This window comes from Uloborus diversus, chromosome 4 (genome assembly GCF_026930045.1).
Source record: "Uloborus diversus isolate 005 chromosome 4, Udiv.v.3.1, whole genome shotgun sequence".
Lineage (NCBI taxonomy): Eukaryota > Metazoa > Arthropoda > Arachnida > Araneae > Uloboridae > Uloborus > Uloborus diversus.
This window is the reverse complement of record NC_072734.1, coordinates 18,217,894-18,234,788: the sequence shown is the minus strand read 5'-3', so window position 1 is coordinate 18,234,788 and position 16,895 is coordinate 18,217,894. Positions and strand designations below refer to the sequence as shown.

The 16,895-nt window shown below is 34.0% G+C and overlaps 1 protein-coding gene across 1 annotated transcript in view; it reads left to right on the top strand.

The window, feature by feature from the left end:
* The window catches only part of LOC129221654 (b(0,+)-type amino acid transporter 1-like), a 151,733-nt gene that overhangs the window by 37,811 nt on the left and 97,027 nt on the right, over positions 1-16,895 (top strand). The window contains exon 2 of the mRNA XM_054856182.1: positions 14,760-14,840. Within this exon, the coding sequence (XP_054712157.1) occupies positions 14,807-14,840 (34 nt within the window). The 5' untranslated portion in view covers positions 14,760-14,806. The remainder of the gene's footprint in view (positions 1-14,759; positions 14,841-16,895) is intronic.

Here is a 16,895-nt window from a genome sequence, read left to right as displayed (position 1 = left end):
CAATCGAATTAAGTTTCAGTTAATAGAGTTAAATTTATCAACCTCAACATCATAAGCTTATATTATCCAATAAGAGCAGTGTCTATCAGTCAGTCCCGCGATTGCCCCCCCCCCCCTTTTTTTTAAAATTTCTCAGCAGTTTACTATTAAATATCATGAAAATGTCTTAATCTGTAAAAATAAGTTTTAATTGTTGGTCAATCTGTCTAACGATCACCTGTTTACTGTTTGTTTGTCGTCTTGTATTTTTCCCACGCCCCCTCCCATACTTTCGACGGAAGTTCTGTTCTAAAAAAGATCACCTTCACCGAAAGAACATTTCATTTAAATCTCTTGGTTTGAAATTTTTTTGTTTCAGTTTGAACAAACCATGAAATTTACCACTTGGCTGTGCGGGAAGATTTGAGTCATGTAATTGTGATTTATTTTGAGTAAGCTTGATTGAAATTTAATGTAGAACTGGTATCATAAATATTTTTAGTTCGATATTTTAAGATTTTGTTTTTCTTTGGAAAAAAAAAAACAACGTTTAAACAATAACGCTTACAGGGGATTAAACTGTTTTAGCTATAAAACATACACACACACACACACAGACGCTTAATATTATTTTCTAACTACCAAAATATTGAGAAAATTTCAGAGATTAAAAAATAAATTTTTTGAAAAAAATAAAAAAAAGATGTAAAAATAGAATACTTTCTTTCCATAGACTTACTAAAGACATAAGAAGGGGTCTGATTCGAGTTTACTGCCTCAGTCAGTAAACTTGGAATTATTTCCTTATTTTGAATGCAAACGCTTTTATCGTTAGTGTAAATGATTCATTGAATGATACATTTTTCTCGTTCTCAATTTTTATTAGATTCTTTTTTTTTTTTTTTTTTTTTATAAATTACCGATTAATAAATTTGTAAAATATTTTTTATGAACTAGCTTAAAATTAATTCATTTTGAAATTTACGATTTCTGAAAATCGTTTTAATTGCTGAAAAGGTGTATTTCAAAAGTGTAATTGGCAGCTTAAAATTATCTGAGCTTGTAAATCGATGTTGGTAAACAAGAAAATAGGTTCCTACAGCTCAGGACAAACTTCTTGTTCAATTATGTGATCAAACTGAGAAAGTAAAAAATGCCTCTTTTTCTCTTTGTCCCCTTAACTTTTCCATTTCATTTTATTTTATTCTTTAGTTATTTACTTTATTTATTTATTCATTTATTTATTTATTTATTTGAGCTCAGAACAGAAAAGACCCTTCAACAAACATTTTGTTTGAGCATAGAAGATCAAGCGACTCGTTCTTGATTTACTTCGTATTTTATTCCCGCGCAACGGATCCTTACGGTTTCATAAAAGCTTCGTAAATAATACAATCTTGTATAAGTTCATACATATATGTGGAGAGGAAATACAGAGAGAGATGGGGAAAGAAAGATTATGTCATTTTGTATTTGCATTTTTACATACATTGTTTTAAATAAAGGGCAATGGGTTTGTTTCCTTCAGTCAAAAGTAGTACTTTTTGTCACTGAAATTAATAGAATAAGCAAAAAAAGAATAACATGGACCCAAAAAATACTTTTATTTTCCCAACAGTTATTTTTTAAATATTTTTTAAAAATGTCCGATTTTTCAAACAAGGCGTGGTCTCTATGACGTCACAAAGGATGCTCTTTGGCGCATCTTTTTTCCGCTTTCCACGTTATGATAATCAAGGAGCAAATTAAAATTGCTCTCTACGCTTGCTATCAACCGTATCGTTGCCAATACACGTGAGTAAGGATGCGAATTAAATATTTTGCTCTGTGAATAGCAGCACAGAATGGCGTTTCATCATTTGAGATGTCATCGGACAGAATCATAAACAATAAAAGTTAGCCGATTTAAGTAATTTTTTAAAAATATTAAACTTAAAAATTATTTAAAAAATGGTCAGATCCTATGTTTTAAAGCATGCACTTTCAGAAAAAATACTTTTAAAATTTTGGCAACGACCCCATTCTCCCTGCTTATATGAGCCCCAGTAAACGAACTACGTGACTTATTTCTAAAATGCAAAATTAGATTACTCAATATCTTGTTGTTGTTTGTACCCAAATCGCTGCCATATTCACATACAACATTCTTTAAAAGACAGGAAATTGCTTTATTTAATTTTTGAACGGCCCATAGGTAAACGATTGTTTTTTGAAATATGATCTGCGGAAAAACATTGGGAAAAACCGCAGTGTAAAGAAAAAAAGGAAAAATACGGATATTTTGCACAAAAGTACATTTTTTTTAATTTCAAAGATCTTTTTAAAATGAGAGTTACTTTGCATGTTTTCGATTTTTACTTCGATTGCTTCAAAAATAAGTAACACAAGGAATATATTGTCTTTTGCACGCACAGTAATCTATGAGGGAATTGGTTTTCAAGATTTGTTGTTTTCTGATTGTTATCGATTCTTAAACTTAGTTTTAGCTTTCACTTTCCACAGTCTGCTTCACTAATTGTATGTGGGTCAATCCATGTGAAATGATACAGGAAAAGAGAAAAAAAAATGTTGCTCACTATTTTTGATTTTTAAATTTTTTTGCCTGTTATTTAACTGTTATATTGGGAGTCTGAAACTGATTTAAAAATTTTTAAACCTTCAGAATTTGTTTTGGCAACCACTTTTTAGTATCTGCGGGGTTGACTTTTCATGAAAATAGTACTTTACTAAAACTCACAGAACTTTTTTATTTATGAATGTTTACACAGCTTTGTTAAAACGTATCAGAAGAATACCTACTATAGAATTTTAGGTCACTTTCTGCTCAATTTAATGGTTTTTAAATTATTTTGATACATTCATAAATAAAAAAGTTCTAAGTTTTTTTGTGAAGTACTATTTTCATGAAAAGCCGACTCCGCAGCTATCAAAAAGTGGCTGCCAAAAAAAATTTTTGCAGATTTAAAAATTTTTTAAACTACCGTTTCAGACTCTCAATATAATAGTTAATTAACAGGCAAAAATTTTTTAAAATCAAAAATAGTGAGCAACATGGCCTGTATGATTTCACCCATGTGTATGGTTCATCAATTCAATGTATACCGCTTTAAGTAGTTTTCTCAAAAGTTTTGATATCAATTAAGTGATATTGCTTTGCATGATACGAACTCCTAAAATGACATATCCCATAACGGCAAGGGGAATGCGATACAGCTAAAAAAACAGCATTGGAGAAAATCAAAGTTTTACGCAACAGTAATTTTTCGTGTTCTAGTCTCAAATATTACAATACGCGCAAAACAATTTACGCTGTTCACTGGTTAGTTTTTTGTTGTCTAAGTTAATAATCTATACTTAAAATAGGAATTTTTTCTTCTGAATTATGAAATTTTAAAGGGGTGTCACTATTGGTTATATCGTTTTTACGCCACCACGCACCAGTTATGTAAGCTAATTTTGTGCGAGTTTTCTGGCAAGAGAAGAGTATTAAATTTCGATTTTAAATCAATAGTTAGTACGTTTTCCCCAAATTTTGAGTTGTGTTACTTTCCTTGCTGGAGTTCAATATATAGTTATAGTTATCTAATCATTATTCCAATGATATTTGCTGACTTAAGCCCTTTTTTAGAAGATTAATGGACACATAAGTAACTATTTTCCCCGACGAATTAAAAACTCCAAAATAAACTGAAAATGAGGAGTGATAGATTATGTAACGCAAACATTGAGTAAAAACCGTCGGCTTCAGCAACTTCAACTACCAACGTAAGATGTTTTGAATGTTATTGCATTTAACGATAATCATGGGTAAAAAAAGAGCAACAAGAGCACCACTTGTTAAGAAACATTGTTACAAATGCCATGCTTCAGAAAGAAAAACAAAGAATGCTAAGGCGTTGATTTTTTTTTGTTTGCAAAATAATAGTATTCGACTAAAAATACGTATGTTGTTTTCTTTAGGAGCCATGGAGCTTGAAGCTAAATAGAATGTTGCGTAACAAGCCTGGGTTGGCCATATTGGACCCAATGGGTTTTTTTTAAATAACCAGTTTAAAAAATTCCGTTATTTAGCCCACTTTTGGGTTTTTAAAAATTTTCTGAGAAGTTTTTTAAAAAATCAATTGATTTAAATACTTTTACAATTTAAACTTCTTTTTTATTTGTTCTTCACCACAGACAATGGACATCAAAAATGAATTTTGAACTTTAATAGCTTTTCTTAACTCTTAACGGCATTAATAAAATGCTTCAAAGATTTTAAATAAATATATTTAACTTTTTTCTTTAACTGGTCAATAAATAACTCAAATTATCTTGACTAAGTCATGTCACGTCTGATTTTCTCAATATTTGTTGATTGTACAGAGGAAACTACTCTAGCTAAAAGGCTTTCATGTGAATTATTTTCTACAAACCAACGCGTCACAAATCTCGAATAAACAAGGTATATTTTTTAGAAATTAACAGGTTTTACAAACGGTCGGACAGAAAACAGAATAGGATGTATAGTATTTTCATTATCTTACGAAAAAGTTTAATATTTTTTACTCTGTACATAGAAATAGAAAAATAGGCAACATAAAATTCAAAGAAATGTCTTAATTAAGCTGGAGTTCAGTAAAAAGGGCTTTAAACTACGTGAGGTTCTACAGTAGTTTTGCTTAACAAAATGAAATACAATAAAGTAAAATGCAAAAAAAAAAAATAAGGAGTAATTAAAAACGAACAAAAGATTTTATCACTCAAGAAATAACTTTGCCTTAACTGTTGGTAATCATGGAAACTAAAAAATTTGAAACTTCACCATTCTTGGGTTTCATCATCTTTTATACTTTTCTTCAGAAAACGCTGAATTTTCCAGCTTTTTTTTTACCCCAAGACAATTTTTGTACTTTTTGCATACACTTACGCTACAATATGCTACAAGTACCCCACATTTTCCCTTAAAAAAAAAAACATTTCTTTAAAAAAAACAGCTTTCGTTGGCTTTTTTTTGGGGGGTTTTATTTAAAACCCCCCAAAAAACCCTGCGTCCATGGGCTTTTAAAAAAACCCGGGTTTTTGCCAACCCTGTAACAAGCTCACATTATTGTATCTGTACATAGGCACGGAAATGAAAAAGAAAAAACAACTTGTTCCAGAATCACAAGGAATTTATGTTTTTTATGTAAGCCGAGGAGAGAATCAATTTGAAATAATAGTGTTTTAGGATTATACGAAGAACTCCTATTTGTTATATAAGTAAAGGAGATGATAAATCTGAAAGATTAAAATGTTTCTGGATTACAAGGAATTCCTACTTGTTAGATAAGTTAAGGAGAGGAAAAATGCGAAAGAACAAGAACAATAGATGTGTAACAGCTTTTTTGACAAGTAAAACAAGCTAGTAAGTTTTGACCTTCAAAAAAAAAAGTTATGCCAAAAAACTATCGTACAGAGCATAAAATTCCTAACATTTTCATCTCATAGTTCACTTACGACATGTATGAACCTTTTGCTTTCTGAAAAGATGTAGCTGGCAGCAGGGCTCTGGAGTCGGAGTTGAACTGATCTCAGGGCCGATCCTAGGGTGTTGGCCGCCCGTGTGCAAATACCTAATGTGCCGCCCCTGAAGAGCAATTTGAATGTTTTGACTAATACTTAACGCCCATATACATCGTTCTTCAAATTTCTGTATAGAGTTCTAATTTTTAAAAAAAAATTTAAAAAAAACAGAAAAAGGATGAATTTTTGTAAAACGTTATAAACTCCTTAGGTACAATTTATATCTTGAAGAAAGTAATAGGTACCGAAATTTACTAGTCGTAAAAACGCATTTTATAGTCTATCTTTCGTGACATCAGAGGAAAGGGGGGGGGGGATCGCCCGCAGAAATACATTCGAAATTGGCGTATGAAAAATAGCTGTAATTAATCATTGGTTGTGTTTGGTTGCAAAGACAAAAGAGTGGGTAACATTCAAGGTCCATGGAGAAATTTTCAATATGGACGTCAAAAATTGCAATTTTAGGAAATATTTCGAGATATGAGGGGAAAGTAATGTTGGAGTTCTGTCCTGAAATTCTTTCAAAATTGTTGTCAAATTGCAGCTATTTTGTGTGACCTGAAGGATCGGCGCTCTCCCCGAAAATTTTCTGAAACAGAAGTTGTAAACACGGAATTTCGGGTTATCTTTGTTGAAATTGCTGAGGGAGGAAGATTCGGTCGTCTCCTATCGAAAGTTTTCGAAATTGAAGTTTAAAACTCAAATTTAGGGTGTCCTTTGTGACGTTAGGGGGTCTGGCATCTTTCCTCCGATAATTTATCGGCACTATTGTTTGAAAAACACATTTTTGACTAGATTTGGACACGATAGGGGAAACGGGAAAACATTCCGAACTGAAATATTTTTCGGAATTAAAATCAATTTTAGGTTATTTTTGCGAAGGAAGGATTTTGGGGCTCTAAAAAGTGCAATTTTGTGCTATCTTTAGTGACGTTAAGGAAAACGGGACGCTTCAGCGGATCTTTCTGAATATTTTTCGATATTAATATCTGAAAAATACTAGTAAAGACTTTTCTTCACCTCACCTCGGCGACTGATGGGGGATGACGGATGCCCTAGCGCCGTGAAAATTTACATAAGTCATCCGGAATTTTTTAGAAATGGAAGTCCCAAAATCATATTTTAGGCATTGTTTGATAACGATGAGACAAAGAGCGGGTAGGGGTTCAGTATGCCCTCAAGAATTGTTTTTTGAAACTGAAGTAAATTTCAGGCTAGTTTAGGCAGGAAGGGTATGGTGGCTCCACGGAACGGTCTAAAAACGAAATTTTGGGCTATAGAGATTACGTTGGAGAAAAGGGTTATCCGGGGTATTTCCCCCCAAGTTCTTCGAAACTAATGATTGAAAAACGCAATTTTAGTTTGTTTTTGAATACGTTAAGTGAGAGGGGGTGGGATTGGGGGCCTCTCTAGAGAAGCTAATTCAGACTATCTTTGGTAGTAATGTTAGGCAATGGATTTCAGGGCCCTTTATCGCAAAAATTTCGAAAAAGAAATTCGAAAAATGCCATTCAGCAATTTTTGATGACGGTTAGGGAGAGCTGTCTCCAGAAAAGACATTTTGGAGTCATCATTTTTAGGCTATGTTTGATTACATTAAAGAAGAAAGGGTGAATAAGAATCTGAATTGGATTCTTAAAATCGGTTGTTCAACCAGCGAAATTTTCCGAAATTAAAGTCCTAAAAGCGCAGTTTGAAGCCTTCTTTAGTCTCGTCAAGGCATCCTTTTGGATCTTCGTTTTGGAGCTACATTTAAAATTTGTAACCCGGGGCAAAGGCCCTGTCCTACCTGATCTGAAACTGGGCAGTTCATTCGTGATTTTAATTAGAAAAAATTGCTGTAAAGGTGAAAAATTAAAAATTTTAGTTCGTTAATTATATATGTTTGACTCTCAGGGGAGTCGCAATTTTCCATTGTCTCTCCAGTCTCCACGCATCCACGACTGCTGAACACAGAATTTGTTCTTTGAAATATCTGCGAGAGTATCCTATCATCATTTTTTTTTTCTCACACAAAATACGTCTTCATTCTTTAGGGTCAATAAAATTTTGGGAGGCTGGGTGAAGCATTAGTGGCCTTCAGAAGGCACACTTTCATGCTTCGGTTGGGGGGGATTTTCGTCATTGCCCCTCCCATGTATCCATGCCTGATTACCAGTTCTGTCACAAAATTTGCAACCAAATGAAGCATGTGTGTAAAGAGTTGATATTAATGAATAATGGAGCAACAGAATGTGCTCTAAGATTCCATTTTTCTTAATATGCTATGCGCTGTTGGAAAATTGGCACTTACTTTGATAATTGAACATTTAAAATTCAGCATATTCATCCGACTTATTATGTTATCTTGTGAGAAATTCTTGAGGAATTTTGCTTGATTTAAAGAATTATATGATGCGACCTGCGGCTGCCCCTTGTTTTGGCCGCCCGTGTGCGGTGCACACTCTGCACACCTGCTAGGATCGGCCCTGACTGATCTTGAGATAACGGAGTCGGATTCGGGAGTCGAAGAATTTGAAACTCCAAGAGAGTTTCGGTGTTGGTCATTTTCCCTCCGAATCCGCTATCTCCCATGACTGCGAAGTCAGAGTCGGTATTTTGTGGTAAAGGAGTCGAAGTCGAAGTCTCTAGAATTCCCACAGTTGGTCATTTTTCTTCCGACTCCACTGCCCAGGTTGTAAATACAAGTTGTGTTTCATCAGTTCTTTTCTTAATGTGAAAATTAGAATGTTGTCTTATGTGCTAAAACATGCTTCAAACATTACAATGAGTCAAAAAATACACCAAAAGAAAATATTTGTTAATGTAAATATTGCAAGTTTATCCTCATAATTTAAAACTTCGTTGTGAAGCATCAAAATTATGTGACGTCGTCAGCGTAGAACATCATTCAAAGCAAGGAAAATGTCTGCACTCGAATGCGATAATTCAAAACCAAACAGTATGGCTTTAAATCACCACTCGAGCCCGACGCGAAGCGTTATCACTTGAAGAAAAATCTCGCGATCGAGTCCTGCTCGATCGTACAGCTCAAATTGCTAAAATTAAAACTTATTTTTGCGCTCCAATGCTCACCCACAAAATAAGTGGGGTCATATATTCTTTTAAATTCTTTCGTAAAAGGTTAAGGAGAAGACAGGTCAAATTATTGAGAATCTTTCTTTCGTTAGTCAAACGAAGTGAGAATATCAAGGCTTTAAAATGCTTTAAAGTTAAGTCACTACTCTATACTCTTCAGAAGCGCTATGAAAATATGAAACATTTAAGAGCCTTTACCTTTTGAAAGCCATTTTCAAGGCAAATTCAGTCTCTTTTTCAATACGTTTTATGGCAGGGATTTCAAACCGAACTATACAAATCATAAAGCTATTCTTTATTTGAAATACGTTATTCTTGGGGAAAGAAAACGATTTCTGAAAGCAACCGTACATGAAAAATATGGAAATTTTCAGTGAATTTCCTTTAAGAAATGTGAATTGGTAAAATACAGAGTGTACATAAATGGATATCCAACTTTACTGGAAGATCAAAAGAAAATTTGTTATAAAACCGACCTCTTTGATATCTGAAACCAAAAATAATAATTAAAAGTTTAAACTCTAAGTTGTATGTGCTTACGGTGAGATTTAAAGAATGCTAGTATAGCTATTTGCTAGTATATTGCTAGTATGTATTAGATTGCTATTTTCGCTTATTTCACATGTAGGAATAGTTTTGCTTCATTGCAATTCCAACTTGAATCTTTTTTGCTTCCCAAAACTTAATTCATGATAAATCTTTTACGCTTATTGGTTGTTTGCTAATTGTATGATCTGGCTATTTACTGCTTTTTTGTTTCTAACTTGGGAAGTCTTAACATCGATAAGTTCACAACCTTTTGTTTCTGCATACAATAAGGCATTTCTAGTTACCCCCAAGTACGAGTATACCTTTTTTTTTTTTTGAGCAATCACGATTGCTTATTACTTTCATTTGACTGTTTTGAGGTCCTATCATTTTATTTTCCCGCCAGCATCCTCTGCAGCACCACCGTCAACCGGTCGCCTCACGATGCTGCTCCTCTAGCGAAAACCGTCTCCAGGTTGCGTCAATATCCTACACTTACACGCATACATACACGCACGTTCACACACACACAAACACATACACACACATACACAAACATATACACACACACAAACACATACACACACGCATAGCTACAGACACCTACACATACACACATAACTACACACACGCTCATGCCTGCGTACAGACACAAACACATATGCCTACACACACATACACATTCCCTCCCCCCACACACAAACACTCATACGCACAACTACCCACACACTCATACCTGCACACAGACATAAACACACATACCTACACACACATACACATACCCCCCCCCCCCCCACACACATAAACACACACGCCTACATACCCACACACACTCGTGATTCCGAAAAACATAATTTGAATTCAAGATGTCAAAGTTCAAATTATTATTATTATTATTTTTTTTTTTTTTTTTTGTAAATTTTATGCTGTTTTTAACTTTTTTGACAATACTTGAGCTCGTCTGTGAAATTTTAACTTGAGATAGGAAAGCAAAACTTCGTCGGCAAGCCGGAATATAAAACAGGGTGTCTGAAAAGTCCTAGACATATTTTGAAAATTCAAGGAAAGGCAAGAAATTGATGTCTGAACAATGAACGTGCGGTTTACACCATAATACTTCACTGGTTCAAATTTTTTTTTATGACATCGTAAAAAAAAGAAGAGGAGGGATGTAGTTATATTGGTATTTGCTGTATAATCACAGTAAGAAGAAAAAAAAAGTGTGAAGTGTTTAATCATTATATTAAACAGAGAGCAGTGTACACGCAGATGTGTACACGTTTGTTACTCGAATCCCATCTAAACGGTTCTCAAGTTCTTCAATTATCCACAAACGGTATACACATTGAATTCTGGTAATGAAGGTATTGCTTTCTGTTTGATAAAATGAATGAACATCTCCGATGTAATTTGTTTTTCTCTGTGTGACGATATAACGATTACCTGTAATGAGGTTGTTTCCTTCAGTCAAAAGTAGTACTATTTGTCACTGAAATTGATAGAATAAACAAAAAAAAAAATATTATGGACCCAGAAAGTATTTTCATTTTCCCAACAGTTGTTTTTTAATTAATTTTTTAAAATGTCCGATTTTTCAAACAAGGCGTGGGCTTGATGACGTCAAAAATGATTCTCTTTGGCGCATTTTTCTATCGCGTTTCCACGTTATGATAATCAAGAAGCGAATTAAAATTGCGCCCTACACTTGCTATCAAGCATATCGTTGCCAATACACGTGAGTAAAGATGTGAATTAAATATTTTGTTCTGTGAATGGCAACACTGAATGGCATTTCATCATTTGTGATGTCATCGGCAGAAGCATAAACATTGAAAACGCACCGATTAAAGTATTTTTTTTTTTAAATATTAAACTTGAACAAATTATTTAAAAAATGGTCAGATCCTATGTTTTTGAGCATGCTTTTTCAGAAAAAAATACTTTTTAAAATTTTGGGAACGACCCTATTACATTTTTTTTTCTTCTTTTCCTCTTTTCCTTTTTCTCATTTTTTCTTTCTTTAAAAAAAAAAAAAAGAAAAAGAAAAAAAGATATAAAAACTTCTTGAACCAATGAAGTATTTGGCACAAACCGAGTATTGATACTACAATTTGTTGCTTTTCCATGAATTTTTGAAATGTGTCAAGGACTTTTTGGACAACCTGTATATTGATGCAAAGTGCAACTTTCTTGACAGTAAGCCCGAATTAACTCTGGTTCTTCAATAGAGTTGAATACTGTGGACTCTTGGCAGTAAACCTGTAGATAGTCGGGATCGTCTCATTGGTTAAATATTGAGGTAGTAATGCTTGGTGTTAAGCTTGAGTGTATTCAGGATTGTCTGTGGCCTTGAAAATTTAGTGGACATGGTCCTCGTCGTTGTTTGTCAATTTTGCTTTTTGGAATATTTCTTGTATCAGAGTATTTAATATGTGCAACATACCGACAGCCCGGTTACGATATTCAGAGACTAAAATTTCGTCCTTGTTGTGGACTCATCCGTCTGGAATAGTCAATAACAGAGCTGAAGGCAGATGTCGTCTCATTGAAACTAAGAGTGGCAACAAACTGGTAGCGAAAATAAATCTCACACACCAGCAAGAGTCCGCAGCAATGGTTCGGTTCAACTTGTTAATTGAAGGCAAAGTTTTTGCAATAAGCAGTAAATTACCTCCCTTTTGCCAGGGTAAAATCAGAACTAGGGGCATAACCAAGACGAAACTGCAGTCTCTGGATGTCATAACCGGGACGTCAATATATTGCATATAGCTTTGCCTTAGCCCAGTATTAAAGGTGGTAACTTACTGCTTATTTGATCTGTACTCACAAAAAATATCAGTAATAAAGGTTTAAAGTTCATCTGTTATTGCTGAATCGAAGTTTAAGACTATTTTGACGTCATTCCGCGCAATAAAGCAAAAACACTTTGACGGGAAATGAAAAAATGATTAGTTTGACGTTAAACAAAATGAGTCACTTCGGTAACAATTCGATTGACCATTAATAAGACTGAGTTTTCCCCATGGAATATAATTTTTGCCAAAAGATTAAGCTCAAATTTGAGTTACTGCGAAATGACGCCGTACATTTATTTACATAAATTGCGCCATTCGGGCTCCTAAAGCTAACATTGACGTGGAATGTTTATTGATTTCTGATACTTGTGAAAACGTAAGGCTGTTTATATTAACGCTGATATACCTGGAAGATCACAAGTAAGTGAGCTATATAAGATTGATCAGCAGTTTACCGCTTGTCTTAATTTTATTTGTATCAATAAGGCAGAGTCTGATCATTGTTTATTTTTAGTGGAAGAGAGACTTCAGTTCTGCATTTGAGTTTTATTTCTGAATTTCGCTTTAGCATATAATTTCAGGCGCTTTAAGTTGACATTTTTTATTTCCATTAGTAGACTATTTTCTTAAAAATGCTGCATTTTCTCTTTAGTTTTTTAAAAATTTTTTTAATGGACATTTTTTTTTCAAGCTGAGAAAATGGCTACAACATTTGCTTTGAAAAGAAGCAAAATAGATAAAATCAAAAATGATAAAGTTCTGTGTAGTTTATAGGATAAGGGGGGTGACGATTCTTCTTATCATACAAATTATGTAGTTAACGTTATTTTTCTTAAAAAGACACACTAAATGAAATACTAGTTGCTATTTTCTCTTAGCTTTCTGGTGGAGTAGTGGTCAGGCGCTGGCGTCGCACGCTTGTGATCGTGGGTTCTGAGACCCTGGTTCTAGTAATTAATCGATGGATTTTAGAAATGCAGAAAATTGTCAGCGTCCATGCCGCATGATTATGTGGCCTGTTAGAGATTCCTTGAGTGCCTGTTTGGCTCAGGCACGCACGGCCAAATAAAATTCCAAGTGTAATTCGCATCGTGACAGCTCAGTTGTCCGCCATCTGGTGGGTAACTGGGTGTCAAATGTATCTGAGCCATTGAAATATGTGCTTTAAAGATGGCACATGAAAGATTGCAGGGCAACTCGAGGGATCGTTCATGGCGAAAATGGCTTTTACTGGAAAAAAAAATTTCTTAAGCGTTTCTACTTGATGCCCGTAGCACTATTTTCACAGGAATTAAATTCTGAAATCTAAGCCTTTTCCAGACTCCATTTGTCTGTTTTCACTCTAAACTCAAGCATTGATTTTCAAAACGAAATGCCACTTATAGTACTACCTTAAAACTAATTTCCGTTAGTAATCCATGTAATTGGGAATTTTTAAAATGAATTGTGCTGCCCCGTTTTTGCAATAATGATCTCAGCTCTATTAGATCTCGATTAGCTGCGAAACAAGACATGAAAGAATGCTCTTACTCTCTCTTTTATGAACTAGTTGAAGCGAAGAATTATGGCTTACCTATGCCAAGATCGTAAGTAATTTATTGTGCAGCATTGGTCTTTTAATAGTCGGCTCAGCGATTTCGCTTTGAAGTACAGTGTTAATGAGACGCTATTCAGAATCAAGGAGTCTTTAAACACAGCCATTTAAATCTGAAAAACTTTGTTTTTGCTCACTTTAGGCGTTATAGTCAAGGGTTTCAAAGATTTAAATGATAATAATAATAATCAGACTCATCAGGTTTTTACTACAAATGCATTAACAATGAATAAATTGTTCCAGTGTGAATTGTATAACTTCGCTAAGATAACTGACCAAGCAAAGGAGTAGTTGTAGGTATTTTTGTGCTAAGACTATCAATTTACGTCTTCAACCGTTTTTCTTTTCTTTTTACTTCCTTTTACAAAAAAGGAAGTATTGTATTCGCGAAAAAATTTTCACTCAAAAATCGCCCTTAATTTCCATTTTGCTCACCCCCAAATGAATGTTGAGTTTTTTTTTCGATTCGACCACATGCGGAAAAGTGCCTAAGAATGTATAGACACGCGAAATATCCATTTTGACCATCACCGAGGTAATTACAACGACTTTTCTCGTGACGTCTGTATGTATGTGCGTATGTGTGTATGTGCGTATGTGCGTATGTGCGTATGTATCTCGCATAACTCAAAAATGGTATGTCCTAGAAAGTTGAAATTTGGTACATAGACTCGTAGTGGGGTCTAGTTGTGCACCTCCTATTTTGGTTGCATTCGGGTGTTTCTAAAGGGGTCTTTTGCACCTTTTTGGGGGGAAATCATTGTTAATTTCGATGCAAACTCAAGTGGTGTTATAATTTGGCGGTCACTTGGCGATATATCGCCAGTCTTTTGGTTGCCAAGTTTTGTCGCCAACTTGGCGAAAAATTTGGCGATTTTTTTTTTTTTTTAAATCTGCTTTCAATGTGGCCATTGCTAGTGATATTTAAAGAGTTAGAGAGAGAATCCCATTAAAATTGCAATAATAGGGAAATAGCATTAAATTGGTGTAAAAGGAAGTCATGTGATGCACACATCAGCTCGTTTTTTTTCGATATAGCCCAAAACTGCGTTTACCTAACTCTACGTATTCGGTTCTTAACCACACCCACACACATAAACGTTGTAGTTGTTAATCAAGTGCACAAGTGTATGCGCAAAAACTATTTTATATGCTTGTTTTTTTTTCTGAATGCTTGAATATTTCAAAAAGATTTTCTTGAGAATACCTGAACGTATTTTTTCTGAACGTATTTTTTTCAGGTCCAGACGACTCATCTATACACATTCAAGGTCAACTGGTTCAAGTGATGCCACCAACGGGTACCATATTTTACAATGACGGTAAGTAAACATCTTAAAATATACTAAAGGATCCTTAATATATTCATCGCATACTCCATCCTAACGCTTATATGCCGAACATAAAAATGAAACATTTAAAAATTAAGGAAAAATGAGCATAAAAATACAGTTGACCTCGATTTTAGGAAACTCCTTGGGACAACAAAAAAGTTCGTAATATCGAAACGAATCAAAAATTACATACTATTTTCGGTCCGCTCATTTCCGTGGAATGTTTTATCAAATACTAACAGATATTTCATTTCATGCTTCCAGTTAAATTAAAAAAAAAAGCGTCTGAAATTATCCAGAATGACAGAGTGTAAGATTAAGGTCTTCTGACCTTTTTTCAACTTTCATTTATGTAGAAGACAAAACAAAGACGGGTATCCGTGGCTCTATGGTAAAGGCTTCGTCCTCTCAGTTGAGGTCGTGGATTCAATTCCCGCCGTTGTCTTGGGTGTTATTTCCTTCTCTTATATTGTAAATCATTCCTATGTGTGCCTGGAGGAAAGGCGCTGTGTACGCGTCCTCAACCCATGCGGAGCTGTTTAGGTTCTAAATAAATAAATTTATTTTTATAAAACAAAGAATATATGTGTATGTGTGTGTATGTATGTTCCCTATACAAATCCACAGTTTGCGTCGGATCTCGACCAAATTTAGCAAGTAGGTACTTGGACACTCGAGAAGGAACGTAGGAGGTGTTGTTAAACGCCAAAAAAGTACCTAATCGTTCGAATTTTAGAACTAGAAAATGGCATTAAATGGCTTTTTCTACCCAAAATGAATATCCGCTTTTTTAAGGATTTTTGTTGTATTAATGGAGGGTTGCATAATTTTATCGGGACTTTGTGATTTGCCATTAACGAAAATTATTTTTTTTGACGGGAAATTTTACAGCATTTTTTTTCTGTTATTAAAGCCTGATTGTTGTTGTGAACTGACGCGTCACTTGACATAACTTTTATTTTAGAGATAGACCGTGCAAAGCTGGGCAACGCAGCTAGAAAATAAATAAATAAACTAAAGGCAGAGAAAGATGAAATTACAATTATTGTGTTCTTCCTAGAAATTTCCTGCCCTGGTTCGGGAATTCTAACGAAAGATTTACTGTGATCTTATCCGTGTGTTTGTTTACGTATCACCAGTTTCACTGCTCTTTGAGAGAAAAAAATGACAAATTAAAAGTATTTCTTTTTTACTTTGGTTCCAAATGTTCTAAAATATAGCATGTGCGAAAGATGCGTTAAATTATAAACTTCATCTTGGAAAATTATTCGCAGATTTGATTATAATCCACAGAAAATTGCAATAAAAATGTTTTTTAACCCTTTAATTGGCAAATTGTGACATTTTTTAACCCTTTAATTGGCAAATTGTGACACGTTGTAATAAAAAACATGGCTGAACATAATAAAATATGTATAATAAGTTTATCTGTTCTTAAAAAATATATAAATTTAATAAACTGCACTAAAAGACTGCAAAATGATTGAAATTAAAATTTATATTCTATTTGCTTTGAAAAATACAGCACCCATACCAAATTACACTCATCTTGCGTTGTAGGTCTCTTATAAGAGTCAATTCGCGTTGTTGCTGAGCAGCCGGTGCAAAATAAGAATATTAAACTTGAGAACCTCTCTAACACAGAATGTAAGGATAAATAAACAAACAAAATATAAGAGAGTGACAGAGAGAAGTAGATAATAGAGAAAAGATTCAAGTCAATAGAAGAAATAGTTTGATCGTAAATCATTTTTTCCCCCTCACAAAAAAATTACTTTCTTGAATTCTTAATCATTTCTTTTAGGAAAAAGCATCATTTTGTTTATCTTTTTCTGCATATGAAAACAATTTTCCGTTCGGTAAACAGCTTTTATGTTTCGCTGATTTTTTCTGCCAGTCATGTTTATGGCAACCAGGAAATGGCGCTGTTTCAAAGCAAACGGAAATAAATTAGTTTTGCGGGGTTTTCGCCCCTTTCTAAAATTTATTTTACTTTGACTTGTTTCTCGTAAACTTTTGGTTTTGTTGTTTTGCTGCTTTTGG